The sequence below is a fragment of the Toxotes jaculatrix genome, chromosome 4, assembly GCF_017976425.1.
Source record: "Toxotes jaculatrix isolate fToxJac2 chromosome 4, fToxJac2.pri, whole genome shotgun sequence".
NCBI lineage: Eukaryota > Metazoa > Chordata > Actinopteri > Toxotidae > Toxotes > Toxotes jaculatrix.
This window is the reverse complement of record NC_054397.1, coordinates 3,215,406-3,232,626: the sequence shown is the minus strand read 5'-3', so window position 1 is coordinate 3,232,626 and position 17,221 is coordinate 3,215,406. Positions and strand designations below refer to the sequence as shown.

General features: G+C 41.4%; 1 protein-coding gene across 1 annotated transcript in view; it reads left to right on the top strand.

Annotated features, from left to right (window-relative positions):
- The window catches only part of LOC121180410 (voltage-dependent T-type calcium channel subunit alpha-1I-like), a 131,026-nt gene that overhangs the window by 15,490 nt on the left and 98,315 nt on the right, over positions 1–17,221 (top strand). The window contains exons 2-3 of the mRNA XM_041035802.1: positions 6,049–6,160; positions 10,778–10,911. Of these exons, the coding sequence (XP_040891736.1) occupies positions 6,049–6,160; positions 10,778–10,911 (246 nt within the window). The remainder of the gene's footprint in view (positions 1–6,048; positions 6,161–10,777; positions 10,912–17,221) is intronic.

Below are 17,221 nucleotides of genomic sequence, written 5' to 3'. Positions count from 1 at the left end.
AGACTATCTGAGCACTTTATCGGCCCGCTGTTTCTTTAGCTTGTCCTGAGATTGTGCTTTTCTGCTGGAGACTCACTGTGGGTCATCTGTGGCAGGCGAAGGGCGTCGCACGGTCAAATATAATCTAAAACGCTGAGCAATGTTTGGAGGCTTCAGCGACCTACAGTAGAGGACTCGGTTCATAGCAGCACACAGTCCGCATGAGTCAGACTAGCAGGAGCTGCCAGTCATGTGAGCGATGGTCTCATTCGATAATAGTAATTATACTGATGTTGCTGTGATAATGTGTTAATGATTCCTAGTTTAAAAGCTTTATATTACACCTTTACCCAAACATCAGTTTCAGTCTTATTACAGGTGAAGACAAAGGTCAGAAATGACTGTTTGAAAGCACAGGAGGCAGCAGGCTGCTGAGCAATGAGAGATTCATGGAACAAGTAATAGCTCCTGTTGTTGCCCTCATCCTGACAATTATCCACACAACCTTTATCATCCGTGTGTCTTAGTTTCTGAGTGTGTGTGTGCACGTGTAGGTGTGTGTGTGTCTGCGTGTGCTTTTCTGACCTGACAGCTTAGGGAAAAGAGGAGCTGACATTAGATGCTGTGAAGCATTACTCTGTGATATCCCATGACATTTACTGCTGTCCAGCACACACACACACACACACACACACTGTCCTCCCTTTATCCAGTCAGCTGTACTAGATCGAAGAACCCCTGATGGAAAATTCCAGGAAAGAAAAAGACCTGCCAGCCTCTGTGAACGTTATCCAGAGATGGAGGAGAGGATAGAGGGAGGGATGGAGTGAGTGAGTGAGTGAACAACTGAATGATCGACAGCAACGTCAGACCAGTTTGACGTGAGATAAATGTGTAAAGTAAGAGCAGAAAGAACAAAAATCAAAGACTAAAGCAGTAAATGTTCGAATAAAAGCTTTGAGCGATATGTCAAATGTGCTGAGCTGCACACTAAATGACACTTATTCTTTTAAAAGGCTTTTTCTTTTAAAATAAACTTTTTGCTCAGTAAGCAATTTGTCTACATTATTCTCTTTTTGCTAAACACAGGAAAAAAACATTTTCAGTCCCATTTAGAAACTGAACGTGTTTACCATTGCTTTGCTTAAAGGAATCGCTCAACATTTTTAGGAACTACTGCACACTTCCTTTCGCTGAATGAGTTGAGAAGATATATGTCAATTTCTTGTTAAGTAGTAGTGATTATCCTAGCTTAGCACAAACTTTAGACTCAGCAGGAACCAGCAAACCTGGCTGCCAGGTGCCAGGTTTTGACAAGGAAGGAGAATGCATCAAACAATAAAGACAACATCTCTGGTTCTGCTGCATTTTTATCCTTTTTTGTTTTAAACTATCAGTCGTGACTCTGACAGTGCTGTAGAAATACAGTCCTAAATGAGTGGAATAAAGTTACTCCCAGCCGATGCTTCCTGCTGTTATTCATCAAAAAGAAAAACAAAAAAACAGTCACATGCGGCGCATCTCCTAAAATCGCATATTGTTTTTCTTTTTTTTTCTGTATGGTTTAAACAAATGAGATTATTATTCAGCTTTAGATGCATTTGTCAACATATATATATATATTTATCTTTGAACAGAATTAGGCTAGCTATTCCCTTCCTGCTTCCAGTCTTTATTACAAGACATTAAGTTTTTATTCATCTTCTTATCTCACACAGAAAGAAAGCAAATAAGATTATATCCTAAAAATGAATGTACCATTACTTTCAAAGTAACTAGTCTAAATCCATACTGAATAACCAGATGGTGCGTTTAAACACCGTCAGTTTCTTTAGCAGTGATTCAGATACATGCTGTTCTCCTTTGCATTCATACAATTTTACACCTCATTCGTGAGACAACTACACTCAGTTGTATGTCAAGTGCCTTGCTCAGTAGTTGCTGAAGGAAGGTGTGAAGGTATTTCTCGTGTTTTTATCCAAAATATTTTAACTCGTCTGCAATTTCAGACTCCACACCTCCTCCCAAAACAGAATTTGAGGCACTGGGGTTCAAAGTTTCGTCTCTTAAATCCCAAATAGAGCTCTTCCTGTATCCCAGCTTCATTAGCAGTCGTAGAAAAAGTTAAAATGCCTGAAGACATGATGGGGTCTCACTTAAGGACACTAGAGCTGTAAACCAAAATAACCTCCCCCTATCCCCTTCTCTCTTCATCTCCCTTCTCTCTCTATCCTTTGTGACTATTCACTTCATTTGATAGTCGATTGGTTGCCATGGAAACCGGAGGTCGTTTGCCTCCTGCATGTCTCTTTGGAAACAATAAAAACAAGAGAGGGAAGGCAAGAGAGAGAGAAGGCAGAGAGACACGGAGAAAGGCTTAGAAAGAGTGACGCCACGCAGTGAGGTATTAAGAATTCATTTAGCCCCTGCTGCCACACATTTTCAGCCTCCCAGCTCTTTCACGCTGATGCTTTTGGCACATCCATATCTTTTGGGTAATGGTCTCCAGTGCCACTGAATTTCATCTGGCCCTTTGAAATGTTGGATTTGTTTCCTGCCAGCTTCATGATGTAACTGAATCTGCTCCCGGAGCTATGGAACAAACTTTGTTGTACCTTCCCTTCGCAGGTGTGTGGGTCGCCAGGAAAGCCGCGGCATCCCAAACAAAGAACATGTAACGGCTGGTTTTCACTTCTTCTTCGATCTTATTGACTCAGTTAATCAGAAAAATAATTTCTAGTTAAATCAATTATGTAAATAACAATTAACTGCAGCCCTAAAATGTTTTGCCTCTCTGACCAGTCAACATCAGATCCTCTCTAAGTAAGTCACTTGACAGCAAACTGGCGCTGGACCAATGTAATAGTTTGATGACGTATAGTGCATTTTCATTAGTATAGATTTTAGTGGACGGCTTTTGTGTCCCACCGTTGCCTAAATGCTCTTTTAGGAGCTTTTCTCTCTGTCAAAGCAATAAAACACTGACTACTGTACTTTTTGACACAGATGTTCAGATTCATCAGAAAGCTATCACAAAGCCCTATCAGTCAAACTGTACACCCAGCTATTTTAATGGAGCTGCTCGGTGGCCTACATTGAAATCCTGTAGGTGTTCCCTTCAGCTTCCTGTAGTGAGTGACAGCCGCTGGATGAATGTGAAGCGGAGTGTGCTGAAAAACAGCACCCCACTTTGCAGTCCCCCAGCCCCCAGCCCCCCGCCCCCGGGTAAAAGAATAAAAAATGAAAGTTAGAAAATTCCAGAGGTGAAACAGTTCTATTAAACAATTTTTGAGTTAATCTTTTTTTTCGTAATAGAGCTTTGTGATTTGAATTCCACCTCGTTTTCCATCCAGTTGCCATGTTGATGTGCGGTATGTGTGCATGTGTCTGTGCGAGGGAGAAAAAAAAAAAAAAAAAATATGCAGAGCCTCCTCTAAGGCACCTACACTAATTGACTCATTTTTCAGAAGCGGTGAGAGACAGACACTCGCGCATTGTTAAAGGCAGCTCATGTATAGTGAGCGTGCACGAGAAGCTAAACTGGAAAGCTGGGCTCTCTGGCACCTTGTGGAGGCTGTTTTTAAAGAGCGCATTTGGCAGTGGAAATAACCCCGAGATAATCCTTACAGCTTTAGCCCAAAGGCTGTCATCATTACTTAGACTCAGGAAATAAGAAAGCGCTGACCTGCAGTTTTATCCAGCCATGCTATTGACATTAAAGTGTATTGCTGGCAGGAAGGACTGCGCTTTTTAGGTGGTGTGTTCACGGGCTGAGCCTGGAGGGTTTCGCCACAAGCTCAGTGACACCTGTGGATGATGTCTCAGTCCTCATTAGTAAGCGATGGCTACAGAAAGTAGCTGAAGTGGCCAAAGTGTTTATGTGTGTGATAGCCGGCTTGGCGTACCGGAGGAACGATGACAACATTTGAATATTTTCATTATTTGCGAGTGAACCTGCAGTTGATTTTATGAAAAATTACATTTTGATTTCCAAGATAGTGCTCATATGAACCCAGATAATTTATACTTCAAATAATCAACAAGCAAAACTCAGTTAATTTGATTTCAGGTAGGCTGTATAGGTAGTGACAGATCAGTTAATTCCACATTATTCTGAATTCCTCTAGGTAGAAAGGCCGACGTCTCAGATGTTTTGCAAAACTTACGTGTGTGTGATTTCAAAATTTTCTACAGTCTTTATAGCTTTTCCATATCAATAATATGTCTCAGTACTGTTGCTCGCATGTGCCCCCCACTTTGTGTTTTTGTATTTTATTGTATTTTAAAGCCAGAACCTGGCAGTCAGCACGATTAAAAGCCGTGTTTAAAAGGTTAAAGCTAATTAAAAATTGATCTTACAGTGTATTAACTGCCATGTGTGATGTCGGTGCGGCAGTACACTCTGTGAGGTTGTACGAACAAGTATTAGATGACAAATCTTGCCTCTTAACCTTGTCTCGCATGTCTACTTTACAGCTATTAGCCTGTTGGGACATCAATATTAAACATGCCTCCCTGCAGTGCTGAATATTTCTCTTTAAATGATCCCCATCAGCTGACACACATTGATTTAATGTTTGATTTAATGAGAGACTTAATGCGCACAACTGAGGGCGTGTGTGTGCATGTGAATGTGTGTGTGTGTGTGTGTGTGTGTGTAAGCATGTGGGTGGGTGAGTGTGAGAGTTTATGTTTTTGAACATGCTGCTTTGGTTGCACGTGCATATCTGCGCATGTGTACCTTTCTGCTTGTGTTTGTGTGTGTGTGTGTGTGTTGAGTGGGCGTTTGGTTGCATGTGTGCGAGGCTCTGTCTGTGTGTTTATGTGTATGCATGTGTTTTGCCCACTCACAGCCTATCTTTATCTATGCTGTGATATCTACAGTAGTCCATCTCTTTGTAGGAAGGTTCAGGCAGGGCCAAGAGAAACATGTTGAGAATTTAATCTTTTCTGGGAATTCTGTCTGTTCGGATCTGCAGTGTAGTAAGTTCAGAGAAGAACAGGTTCCCCATTTTTCTGTCTCTTATTTCTTGCTGAAGCTGCTCCCGTCCTGCGGGCTGTGTGTTGTAGGCTGCTGGGGGAACATTTCAGCATCCTGTACTGTATGGCCTCAGGGAGAGACTGGACCTCTTGGGCTATTACAGCACATCCTCCTTCACACGCTTGTTAGCCAAGCAGTGTGCTCCCTCCCTGAACACACTGAAAATGCATATTGGATCGCTCCATCACACTCTGCTGCTTTGTTTCTGTCGTTTTCCTCTCGCATACAGCTTGGTTTTACGGGTTCTTCTCGCTCCGCTAACCTTTCCTCAAAACAAGGGTTGTCCGTGCTGAAAACATGTGGCGACACCACAGATATCGTTTGGTCTGCAGCATTTTTCTAGTCGTTCTGAGTAGTCAGAGTGAAATGAGGATCCTGCTCATAGGAACCACTGAACCAGCAGTGCCTTGCTCTGTGGCACACTGACAGTAGATGGTGGTAGTGACTGTGGAGTTTACCTAGCATCTATTAAAGCTTATTTAGCTTTATACTTTGGATTTCTTTGGGGTGTATGTGTGAATGTCCAGGGAGGTACTACAGTAAAACATAACTGCTACTTTCATAGAGTACACATCGTAAATATCACACATTATATTTTTCATTGCTACTGTAAACAGTATATCCTCTGTCATAACTTCTCTTATGCTTTAACAGCAACATTTAGCCGTTAGCAGTTTTAAAAAAAAATCATGGCTGGCCTTTAAAGTCAAAGCTGTACTCCATGACATTTTCTGACTGAATTGGATCCTACAGGGTTCACATTTCGTTTGTACCAGTTTAGTTAGAATTGCTGCAGTTTTTAAAATAATGCTGACTTTGAAGGTCTGTCATGAACTTTTGAAAGCACTCTGGTGGAAATGTTAGAGTACTGGTAAAGGACAGGCCTGCAGGTGTGACTGGATCCAGCGCAGTTGCAACAGAAGTGTGAATTTCAATTTTAACTGGTTCTGCTGTAATTTCACCTCTTTGTTCCTAAGGTTGTATCTGTCCCTCTGTCATCTGTTCTCCTTAACCAGCTGTGTTTCCACGTGGTTTGAACGTGTCAGTATGATGGTGATCCTGTTGAACTGTGTGACCCTGGGCATGTACCAGCCCTGTGAGAACATCGACTGCTCCTCAGACCGCTGCCAAATTCTACAGGTACGCACACAAACACATTTGTAATGATGTAATTTTGACATGGTGAAGCTGTCAGTCCACGACTTTTGGTCCAGAGCTACCGGTTGGATTTCCATGTCATGTTCCTCAGAGGAGGAACCCTAATGACTTTTGTTATGGCCTGACTTATATTGATATTTACAGTGACTCCACCCTCTGGTCAATATTTATATTTGCTTTTACTCGCACATCACAGTTAATTTATTATTAAATTACTGTTAATCTGCTTTGCATATATTCATTTTTATACTTTTGTCCATGTAAGGCTCTGCCTTACATGTTTTACTTTTTGCACAGTGAATGTGCACATTTTTCTATTCACGTACTGCTTATTATTATCATTACTATTTTCATAGTAGTTTTTCCTTTTTACTTATTTGCTTCCTCTTTCCTGTGTTGAGCATCTGTAACAAAGCAATGCCCCTGCAATGTTATCTTTATCTTTCAGCTGCTAACGTGGCTGAAGTTTTTCTCTCTTTCTCTTTTCTGAAGCACTTTGTAATTATTTTTTAAAAGTGCTTTATAAATAAAGTTTACCCAAGATGAATGTATGTTTGATCAGAGGCTTTACAGAAATACATTCAGGCTGCGGAAGAGTACTTGCACACTAACAAGCATGCTTTAATAAATCTGCACGCATGCACACTTATTCTCAGCCATACATATTTTATATATAACCCCAACAAGGGAGATATGCTGAATGTACATAAGCACACAAAGGCAGCTGCACACAACAACATGTACAGGAACAGACACATACTTGAATACACGATTGCAAATACATTCATACGTGTACATGCCCTCACATTCCTAGAAACAGAGAACAAAGTGTGAGCTTTTAAGGAATGTGCACACGTATCCATTTATTTCTACATACTCGCACTGGCACATAAAGAACACACTAACTCACACGCGCACACCCCCTCCCTCTCCTTCGCTCTGTATTCCTTCCTCTCAATCCTTCCTCGTCTCGCACTCTCCCTTCCATGCTGGGGCCTGTAACTCCTCGCAGTGACTCACTGCTAGCATGTGGTCTTTATGGTGCAGCGAGCATGACTTTCTCACGTACGGCACCTCAACAGCTTTCCTCGTCATCTGGCAAGACACAGAATCCCTTCTCACTTATGTCAAAGGTGGCCTGAGTGGGTGTAACATCTGTGCGCGCTCGCGCGTGCACGTATGTCTTCAGTCTGTTAGTGTGAAGCGTTTGTTGAATCACCCCGGCGTCCTGTTTTTCACATTCTCACACGAACACACACAAGGCACCACACTCATCATATAACAGCCAAACACAAACAGTAGATTGATTTTGACTCCCTGGAGGAGGTGGCTGGTGAGTTGGACCTAATAGAATTTCTCCTTCAAGTATCTATAGACCCTATTCAATATCAGCATGGATTTAGTGGGCTACAGCGCCACAGTCGATACACTCCTCTCAGGAAATCCGTTGTTTAATACAATGATTTTAATGGTGCCTCACCAGCGCAATCTATAAGCTGGGACTTAAAGACCTCTGGAAACTTGGCTAGCTATTTATTCAGCTAGTTTATGCCGGTGCATCCATGGATGGATGAGTGGTTAAAATCGGGAAAGATGGCTTGAATGGTAACTAAAGTCTAATGTCTTTATAAATTTTGCATCTGAGTTTGTTCTGTTGGGGGCAACCAAAATTGTAGCGTTGAAAACACTTCACAACTCATCCTGAGGGGTTTTTATCAATGCCTCCTGGATGAGTGTTGAAACATCTTCAAGACCAAACCCCAATTTCATTTGCATTTGACTGCCTTCTGGCTATCCAATGACCTGCATGGGTGAGAGTCTTCATAGACATCACAGGTTGTTGTGTAAAGACCACAGTGTTTTCATCTTACTGAATAGGGAGTGTAAGAGAATCAATAGCAAGCCCCCAGAAAGAGAACTGCATGCAAATATCGCCCTTCACAAAGTGCTGGCTTCAAATGGTCTTCCTCAGGTCCTAATTTTATGTTATTTATGTAGAATAAAAGGAGAAAGTCAGCCAGCAGCTCCCCCTGTGCCCCTCGATTACCTGACCAGTCCATTTATCCAGTGTCCAATATATTAGCCTGATAGATCAGGCAATATTGGCTTATCACAGATATGTGGCAATTGGACATATATCTGTCAATAAATAAGAAGAAATTCCAATTTCAAAGTCTCAAATATCGATATCAGTATCTGCTGCAAAAATGTAACCACGGATAGAACTGGAATGCCAAACAAGAAAAAACAGAGAAAGATGGGAAACAGAAAAAAAAAAACAGACAGGCAGAAAAAAGCAGAATAGAGTGAGAGGTGTGAGAAAGAGAGCGGTTTTTTGACATTTGTTGGAGTCTTCATCTCCCTTGGGTCTGTGAACTTTACAAAAGGTAGCACCTCGTCCATCTTTCCGGTTTGACAAAGGTCAAGGTTGCAAACTTTGACCGTTCCTCGACATTAGTAGGCCAGTTTGCCATCTCTACACACCTCCAGGATTGCTGAGTAGGAAGTTTTGGGTTTTTTTTTTTTTTTCAGCAGTAAGCTAGTAACAAAACAAAGATCCACATCAATGGTTCAGATTCAGATCGTGTTGCCTACAGTACTTCCCTCTAAAAATCAAATTACAGGCAATGCCAAGCGCGTCAGTTCATCTCTAATCCCCCTGTATACACAGAAAAGAACACCAGCTAATCTAGGCTTTTTGCTCACAACAGCAATAACACGCATTAGCAAGCTGAGGTCTTTGATTTATTTGGATTTTTTTTCCTCTCTTCTTTTAATTAGATGCTTGATTAAAGCTGGGAGTGAGGTGGGGGATGTCGATGTGGGGCTTATCTCTGATTACTGCTCAAACAAATTATTTTCCATTACCCCACTGTTTAGGGCAAACTGCTCAACTGGGGAGAGGGGGGAAGGGTGGGTGAGAGAAGGCAGGGAGAGAAAGAGAGCTTAGATAGAGAGAAGGGGGTTAGAAAGGAGAGGTGGGGGCATGAAATTGTCAGAGAAAGAAGATAAAATGGTTGTAGGAAGAGAGTTTTAAGTAAGAGAACAGCGGGGAGGCATGGAAGAAAAAGGGGTAGGCGAACTTTGAGAGAAGCCTGAGAAGGAGCAAAGCTGGGGCTGAAGGGGAGGAAAGAGAGGAGCTTACTGAAACCTTTCATGGCTCAGTATCCATTTTATAGGTATCCTGGTGATATGATCACTCTTTACCTCCACTACAACCTGAATTTGTGTTGGTTGATCACCCACTTCATCCTCAAGGTGCCAGACTTTATGGGCTCATACCTGGAAACTGAGCTTATGTCGGCAGCTGTGCCTGAATCTCTGTTTTGACTTGCGGCTTAATGTCTGGGGCTGCAACTAGCACTTATTTTCATCAACAGTTGATGATCTGCTGATTATTTTCTCAATTGATTGAGCAACTGTTAGATCTGTAAAATGTAAGGAAATAGTCAAATATATAAGCCGACCAACCATTCGAAACCCAACCACGATCGGTTTATTGTCATATATGACAAACCAAAGCATACAATTATTATTTGACGAGCTGGGACCAACGAACATTTGTCATTTTTTGCTTGAAAAACTGACAAAAAATAATCAATTACAAAACATTTTCAAGGACTAGTAATTAATCAATCAGTCAACTGTTTCAGCTCTGGTACTGACATAAGGTCAGAAAGGGTGCTGGGTATCAAGGAGATAAAATGGAAATGAGACTGGACATCGGACCAATGCCCAGATCTTGACCCTATAATACATCTTAGTAAGTTTTTTATAAACGGCTCTGAATGGAATCACGTTTGTAGTTTGTGTGCAATGTCACGCATAGCTACAAAAACCATTAAATAAATTCAAAGGCCTGTTTGTTAAGGGTGTGCAGTCCTGAGATGATCCAGTGTGCACAGCTTGGCATTAGCCCTAAATGTCCATTTCATAAAGATGAGTCAAGCAAACATAACATTTCCCCCTTTGCCACTGTATGTTGCTGACAGCAGGCAGGATGGATCCATGGATTCCAAGTTCTGTCTCTGCCATCAGCACGTCGATACAGATTCACAGCACCGGGTGGTGTTTTTCCAGTCATTAACCCATGAATTTCAAGGTGTTTGAGATTTGTATAAAATAATCTATTGGCATAAATTTAGATTTTGAAATAATGGAATCTGCACCAGCTATTACATAATGTTCAAAACCTTAAATTAATCTTTTTTTTTTTTTTTTTTTTGCTTGTGACCCCTTATGTAATACAAAGCCATGTCATCATGTGACCCCTCATCACAGGGTGTCTATGAGCTGTAAGCCGTTGCTTCTTTTCCCATTTTCTAACACATCATTTCAGGTGGGGAGCTACTGTATTAGCCCTTCTTAGTCACCTAGTGACTGAACCTTAAAGAGCCTTTGTTCACTGAAATAACAATATTTTTCACTTGCCTCCACATGCTTAGGTTTATAAATATATACTGTATATGTTATTATCTCTGACTCCCTATAGAGATGAATGGATGTTAGTTGTGGGGCTCAAAACAGAGAGAGATGACATTCTCCGCCTGTTTGATTTGTGACACATTGTCTCTGTCTGTCCTGATGTCTTTCTGTCAGGCCTTTGATGCATTCATCTACATCTTCTTTGCTCTGGAGATGGTTGTAAAGATGGTCGCCCTGGGAATCTTTGGTCGTCGCTGTTACCTCGGGGACACGTGGAACCGACTGGATTTCTTCATCGTCATGGCAGGGTGAGGACCTCCCCTTCCGTATGTTCCCTTTCGTTTGTCTCACTGGTGTGAACCGTGAAAGGTTTTACTCCAAACACTGAGTGAGTGACAGCACAAAATGAAAACAGTTCAAATTAAAGCATAATGGGTAAACACTGTATTTACGCAATTTATATTTGGGATTAAATGTGAAAAGAAGCTGATTTATTCTTCCTGGATATTACTGGTGTTTCATTCTGTATGTTGGAGCAGGATCACAGCTTCACATACAGTACAGCACATCTGAGTTATTTCAAATTCACATGTTTAATTATGATTTATAGTGGGACTATTTAAAGGCCGGGCTCCAGATGACTTTTTTCGGCTTGGCCTTCTCTGTCTTCCCGGCAGTTCACGATCCATTATGTTACCACGCATGGCCAATCATGTCTATGTTAAATATGTAACACGACATCCCGTGTTGTCACTGGCCCCTCACCTGAGACTCGGCTGACAGCAACTCAATAATGTAATTCAGCTTAGCCAATTACTGTGATAATTTAATGAATCAGCAGGAATTATCCTGTCTTACATTTTGCACAGGATCAAACTGTCACTTAAACAAATTTTTACTCTTTATGACCGCTTTAGCTTTCTAGCTTTCTTTCTAGTAATCTTTTCCTCAAGGACTCGAAACTTGGTTGGTTTCAGGAATTAATACAAGAGCTGTTCATTCTCAAAAGGCCTTACTCGTCGGCATTCAGTTTAACTACCAGCTTTACTAGATAGAGATAGAAAATAGATTTGGTGGCTGAATAAGGAAGACAGCAGAAAAAGCTCTGGCAAGAAGCAGACGCTTCCAAAGCTGGGGTACCACATTATCTCTTGGCACATAAAAATTAAACTAATTAACATGATTTGATGACTCAAAACAATTAAGTTGTATCCTATCATTTTTTTTGGTTGTTCTCGAGTTCTTTTAAAGAGCTCGTTGGCATGCAGAGCAGTGCCCCACACCATCGGTAAGGAGATCCCCTTTAAAGAAGATGACACCACCGGGTTTGTCTGGAGATGCTGCGTAAATCTCACATCTGTGTCTCCTGTTGGCTCAGGCTTTTTTTTTTTGAAGAGACGCTCTCCACCGTGATTTTCCAAACATCATAACTGACTTTGACATACTGAGAACTGAAGCACAGCTAGAAACATGATAAAGTATCTGCATAAACACTTTCAGTCGTCATCTAGGAACCCATCATTTGAAAAAGCTCTACCTTAAACTATATCAGTGTTGCATCTGTCACAGAACACCTGTCTAATATGTGTATATATTTATTTATTAGCTGAATAATATGATGAAATTTGTTCATTTTTATATTTATAGTTTTAAAGGGGTGCTCCAGAGATTTAGTATTGCTCCTTTGCAGTTCCAAGATGAGGGACTCTCAAAAGATTTTCATTTCCAGTAACAAAAGACTTTCTTAGGCCTGCCTGCTTGGTAAACGCCCAGATCTTTTAAACTCCACAGGTTTGTATGCAGGTGTTCATACGTTTGTAGAGGCTGGCCGATCTCCAAGTGGCCGCACATTTTGTTACCTCTGCTGTGACGAGCTTCTCAAAAAGCTAACATGGAGGTGATTGCCAAACAAAATTAAAAACAAAAACAAAATCTCCTCTCACTCTGAACACCTTTTTTCTTTCATACACTAAAACGTTGGCCAAAACAGCTCTGTTTAAAAAAACAATCCACACCAAAAGCCTCACAAAAATTCGCTGTACATGATATAAGCACATTGAATCTCTGTTCCACCATTTCCTCCTTCCACAATTCCCTCTGCAAAGATTTCACGAATACCTGAGGAGAACTGAAAGAAATAAATCAGTTAAGATCCAAATAATAGTTTAAATATTGCATCAAAGGAAAATGTTTGTGCTTAGGATTCATGTATTTCTGTTAAATCTGTGTTAGATGAATTCCTAAGTCGTTCCTTTCTATTACCCCCTGTAAATTTTCACCATTTTTAACCTAATTTGCATTTTTCTGTCTCATACATTTTCCTTGCCTCCTTCATCTTCATGCTCCTCTTCTTACTTTTCCCTCAAGGGAAGGTGAACATTTTTCATTCACTTTTACTGCCCTGGTTTCCTTAGATTTTCCATAAATTCCAACAGTCACCAGTGCACCGTTCCAGCCCCTAGGCTAGAGAAGACACCACTGCCAGCATCTCGCTTTCTCGTAATGTTTTATCTGGTCCAATTTTCTACTCTGATCCCACAGTTTCAGCTCATATGTCTTTTCTCGCCCTCCGTCTCCTCGGCCTCCTTTCAGTCATCATCCTTTAAGCAGCAGCTACGGAGATCCATCACCTCGTCTCTGTTTGCCAAACCTCAGTGCTCAGCTCATGCGTTTCAGTGAGCTACCGCCACCACCACCACCAATTACTCCCCAGTCTTACATCCACCACATGCGGCGCGTGTAGCGGCAGGGAGGGGGTGGGGGGGTATGATAAAACGTTGCACCCCTGGGAACGAGTGTGCTGCAAAAACAAACAGTAGGCGAGTTGCAGGAAAGGGATTAGGAGCAGCATGACTTCCACACCAGGCTCTGCTTTAGACCCCTGCACACAGTTAGATTGTATGGAACAATGTGTGAGCATGATGTTTGTGTGTGTGGACTTGTGTGGAGTAAGCAGGTGTCCATTATTGAAACCAAAGCAAATTTATCCCTCAGGCACAACCCCCCAGCTGAATTACTAATAGTCTGTCATTTGTTATTCTGATAAACAAAACTCCAGCTGAAAGCCTCGCGCGTTTCACTCTCTTGCATTGCGACCTTTGCATTTCATCGGTTTCAGGTGTTGTTGAGTTGCTAGATGGTTGCTACGTCCACCAATAAGGAAAAGTATGTTTTATTGTTTAGGAATTTGAAGTTAATAGTCATTTGTTTTTCATCTATTCTGTGCTGTGCTCTAATGTCCCACCCTTTTTCTTGCCGGCTTGCTTTTGCACGGAATGTATTTTAAACAGTCTCTGAAATACCAAACTGTCAGCCCGTGTTACGGTACCTGCTGCCCGGGTCTGCCCACCTCCACTAATGCACGGTGAATTGTCTAAATGTGTGATAATGCCCTTCAAAAACAATTCAGCTAAATTGAATTCATATCAGTTCGAGAGTGCCGTGATATTATAGTAAATTCCAATATGTTTAGCCATTCACCTTTTTAAATTTCTCATCAGCATCACCTCAGGGGCTTCCCTGCTGTGCACGGGTTAATGCTGGTGACATAGATCTATAAAAAAAAGCTCTTCAGGTGTAAAAAAAAAAAAAAAAGAATCAATTTCTTGAAAGTCAAGAGTCAAGAGTGCAAATCTTTCCTCATTGTTAATGTGTAAAAGACAGCATGCTGTAAGGCGTTCAGGGAATCCTTGAAGGACAATCTGATAATGGAGCTGATGTGTCTGTATGTGCACATGCATGTGCAGTTTCATTCACAGACGCTGTCATTTCCCTTTAGCACCTACTTAGCATACATTATAAAAACCCCCTGAAACCAGTGAACCCAGAGTTGGTCTTTCTCTGACTGAACAACCAACCACAGTGAATACATTTCCATATTCATCCTCATTCTTTCCTCTGAGGTCTCTTACAGTTGAGGCAGTGATGGCAGCTCTGTTACGCACAATAAAACCAGGGCCATGGGATATCTGTCTGTCCGCATGCAGATCTTCTGTGTGGTGATTATATATACAGCTGCTCGTGGCTCTTGGTTGCAGCATTACTTCTGCTGAGTGACACTGATCCTAATTTGTTGGAGCGCTGCACCACTGAATTCGCCTGCAAAGGAGTGGACAGGGGAGGGTATGAAAAGAGAACAGAAGGCATTAGAGTGATAGGAGTTTATCTTTTTCTGCCTTTAGTCTTTTAGTGTTGGCACCTGCCATTATTCAGCATTAGGACTTTTGCCTTGACTGCATGAGGAAATTGGAGGTTTAGTTGTAGAAACATTTTTTTGGAAGTGAAAATGCATTGGAAGCAGGAAAGATCTTGGCTGGGTTTAACCTCCGTGTTCTTTTCTTTATTAACATGAATCATGAACAGTAAAGAACCGATTCTGGTCAAAACATACAGATTTTTTCTTGTTTATTTTGAAACAATTGCTACACGTGTCCCAGTTTCCTCCTTTCTTATCCCTTCAGTCTCTAACACTCCTGAGCAAAAACTTAAGCTAATTCTTTTTTTTTACCCTTAGGTTGTTTTTTTTTCCTCAAAGCAACTCTGCTTCAGAAATGTTTGTGTAACCGAAACCAGAATCTGCTTTCATGATCCTTATGCATTGTACGTTTGTGTATGTGTGTGTATCCTTTTGCAAAGCATCTGTCGTCAGGGGTAGTGTTTGAGAGGCTATCTGTGAGCGCAGGCCCAGCTTTACACCTCCTCTCTCAGGATCCATTCATTCTCTTGGCTCCTCCTCTCTCCCTTCACGCCCTCTATCTGTCTCCAACACTCAGCAGAGGGAGCAGGAGAGGAGGTAAAGACACGCTGATGTGTTGGGAGAGCATGAATGAAAAATGCGAGCAATATAGCAGCGGAAAGGAAGGGACATCAAAGTGTGTTAGTGGAGAAATGTCAGGGCTCATAAATTTACACATTTTACGCTCTGAATGCATTCTTATCAAACCTATTGTAAGAATGACAACCAGGACTGTGTCCTCTGTTGCTCAGACTGTTGCTCACTTTCTCTGCTGCTGCTCTGTGCATTACCCGTCTTGGCTGCACCGCCGCTGTTCACGGGGCAATCTGAGCCAGCTAATTGCTTGCTATAGAGCCACTATTGTTAGAGCCGTAGATGCTGGCTGCATGATTGGCTCTTGATGGGCAATGCTGCAGAGAAGTTCAGCTGCAGAGAGATCCACCACAGAGGCAACACATCCTGTGTTCCACTGGTAATTTTACTCTTGCCAGACCAGAAAGGCTTTTTTTTTTTTTCCTCTGAGGTTAGCTGGTTCTGAAAGCAGCCAGGGTTTCTCAGCTTTGACAGACTGCCACCTCAGATCTTTTTACATGCTTTAAAATAACAATAATGAAACCACATTTATTCCTGCTATGAAACAGAACACACAGTATATTTGCTGTTTTCCGCTACAAGAGGGCACTGTTTACTTCAGTTTTCAGTAAAAAGGGGGTAAATGGGGTTCTCTTATGCTGAAGAGAGCTCAGAACAAGGGGATCAGGTAATGTTAGAATATATTTGATCTGAAAATAAGTTGCCCAAATCACTGTTATCCTCGATCAGTTTCTTAGAGGAGCCCAAGGTTGTTGAGTGTTACCACAAGGTTTGACGAGGCAGAGACTTTATCAGCTTTGGCAATGTCAATTTAACCAAGTCAATTAAGGCCTAACGAGTTGATCACTTCCCTACTTGTGTGTGTGTGTCTCTCTCTCTCCACACACACACCCACATATATATATATGCATCATATGCCATCTGTTTCTCATTTTCATGTTACATGAATATGTGTATGTTTGTATGTGTAAGTGTGCAGTCCTCATATATCAAACATATGCTTTCAGTATATACCTTAGCTGTTTCCCCCACTTATGTTCTGAGCTGCCAAAGCTTGTACTGCATGGTGAGGAGAGCAGATGGGAGAACATAACTGATCCCAATCTGCGTTGGCAGAACTATATTTACGCATATATCAAATGTTCTCCCTCTCCTTTGACATTATTGGATGGAAGCAGTCATGTTCTCGGATGAAGTAAAAAATAATCACTCATATTCCTTTTTTTTAACTTTGTGATTACCTAATGTAGGTACATTGCATCATGTCTTATTCTGAAGGACCATCTACTCTATATAATTTCACAAGATCACAAACAAACACAAAAGTGTTGTCGGCAAATTTGCTGATTTTGAAACACCGTGTGTGACTTACATCGCAGAATGAAAAGACAGTTGCAGTGAGATACAATTTCCCTGAAAACAGCAGCTTTGGTCAGCTTGAATTCTTCTTACCATTCATATAAATACAGTGTACACCAATATAAACATGATTTCATAGCAGAAACAAACATCAGAAACTATCAATATATCACAATGCTGCACATGAAGTGAGCTGATGGTTTAATCGTGACAAATTTAAGGCAGAATAGTGAATTTCATGTTCAACTAAAACAGTTAACCCAGTGTTTCTGTGGTAAATGTTTTGTTTTCAGTAGTGAAAGAAGAGGAAGATCAGCCTGTGGTCTGACTGTCCAAGGGGACTCTTAGCAATGAGCGGTCTGTCTGTGGTATTGAACTGTAGCAATGTTTCAGTGTTTGTTTGCTCTAGTGTTGACCTTCACTTGCTGTTT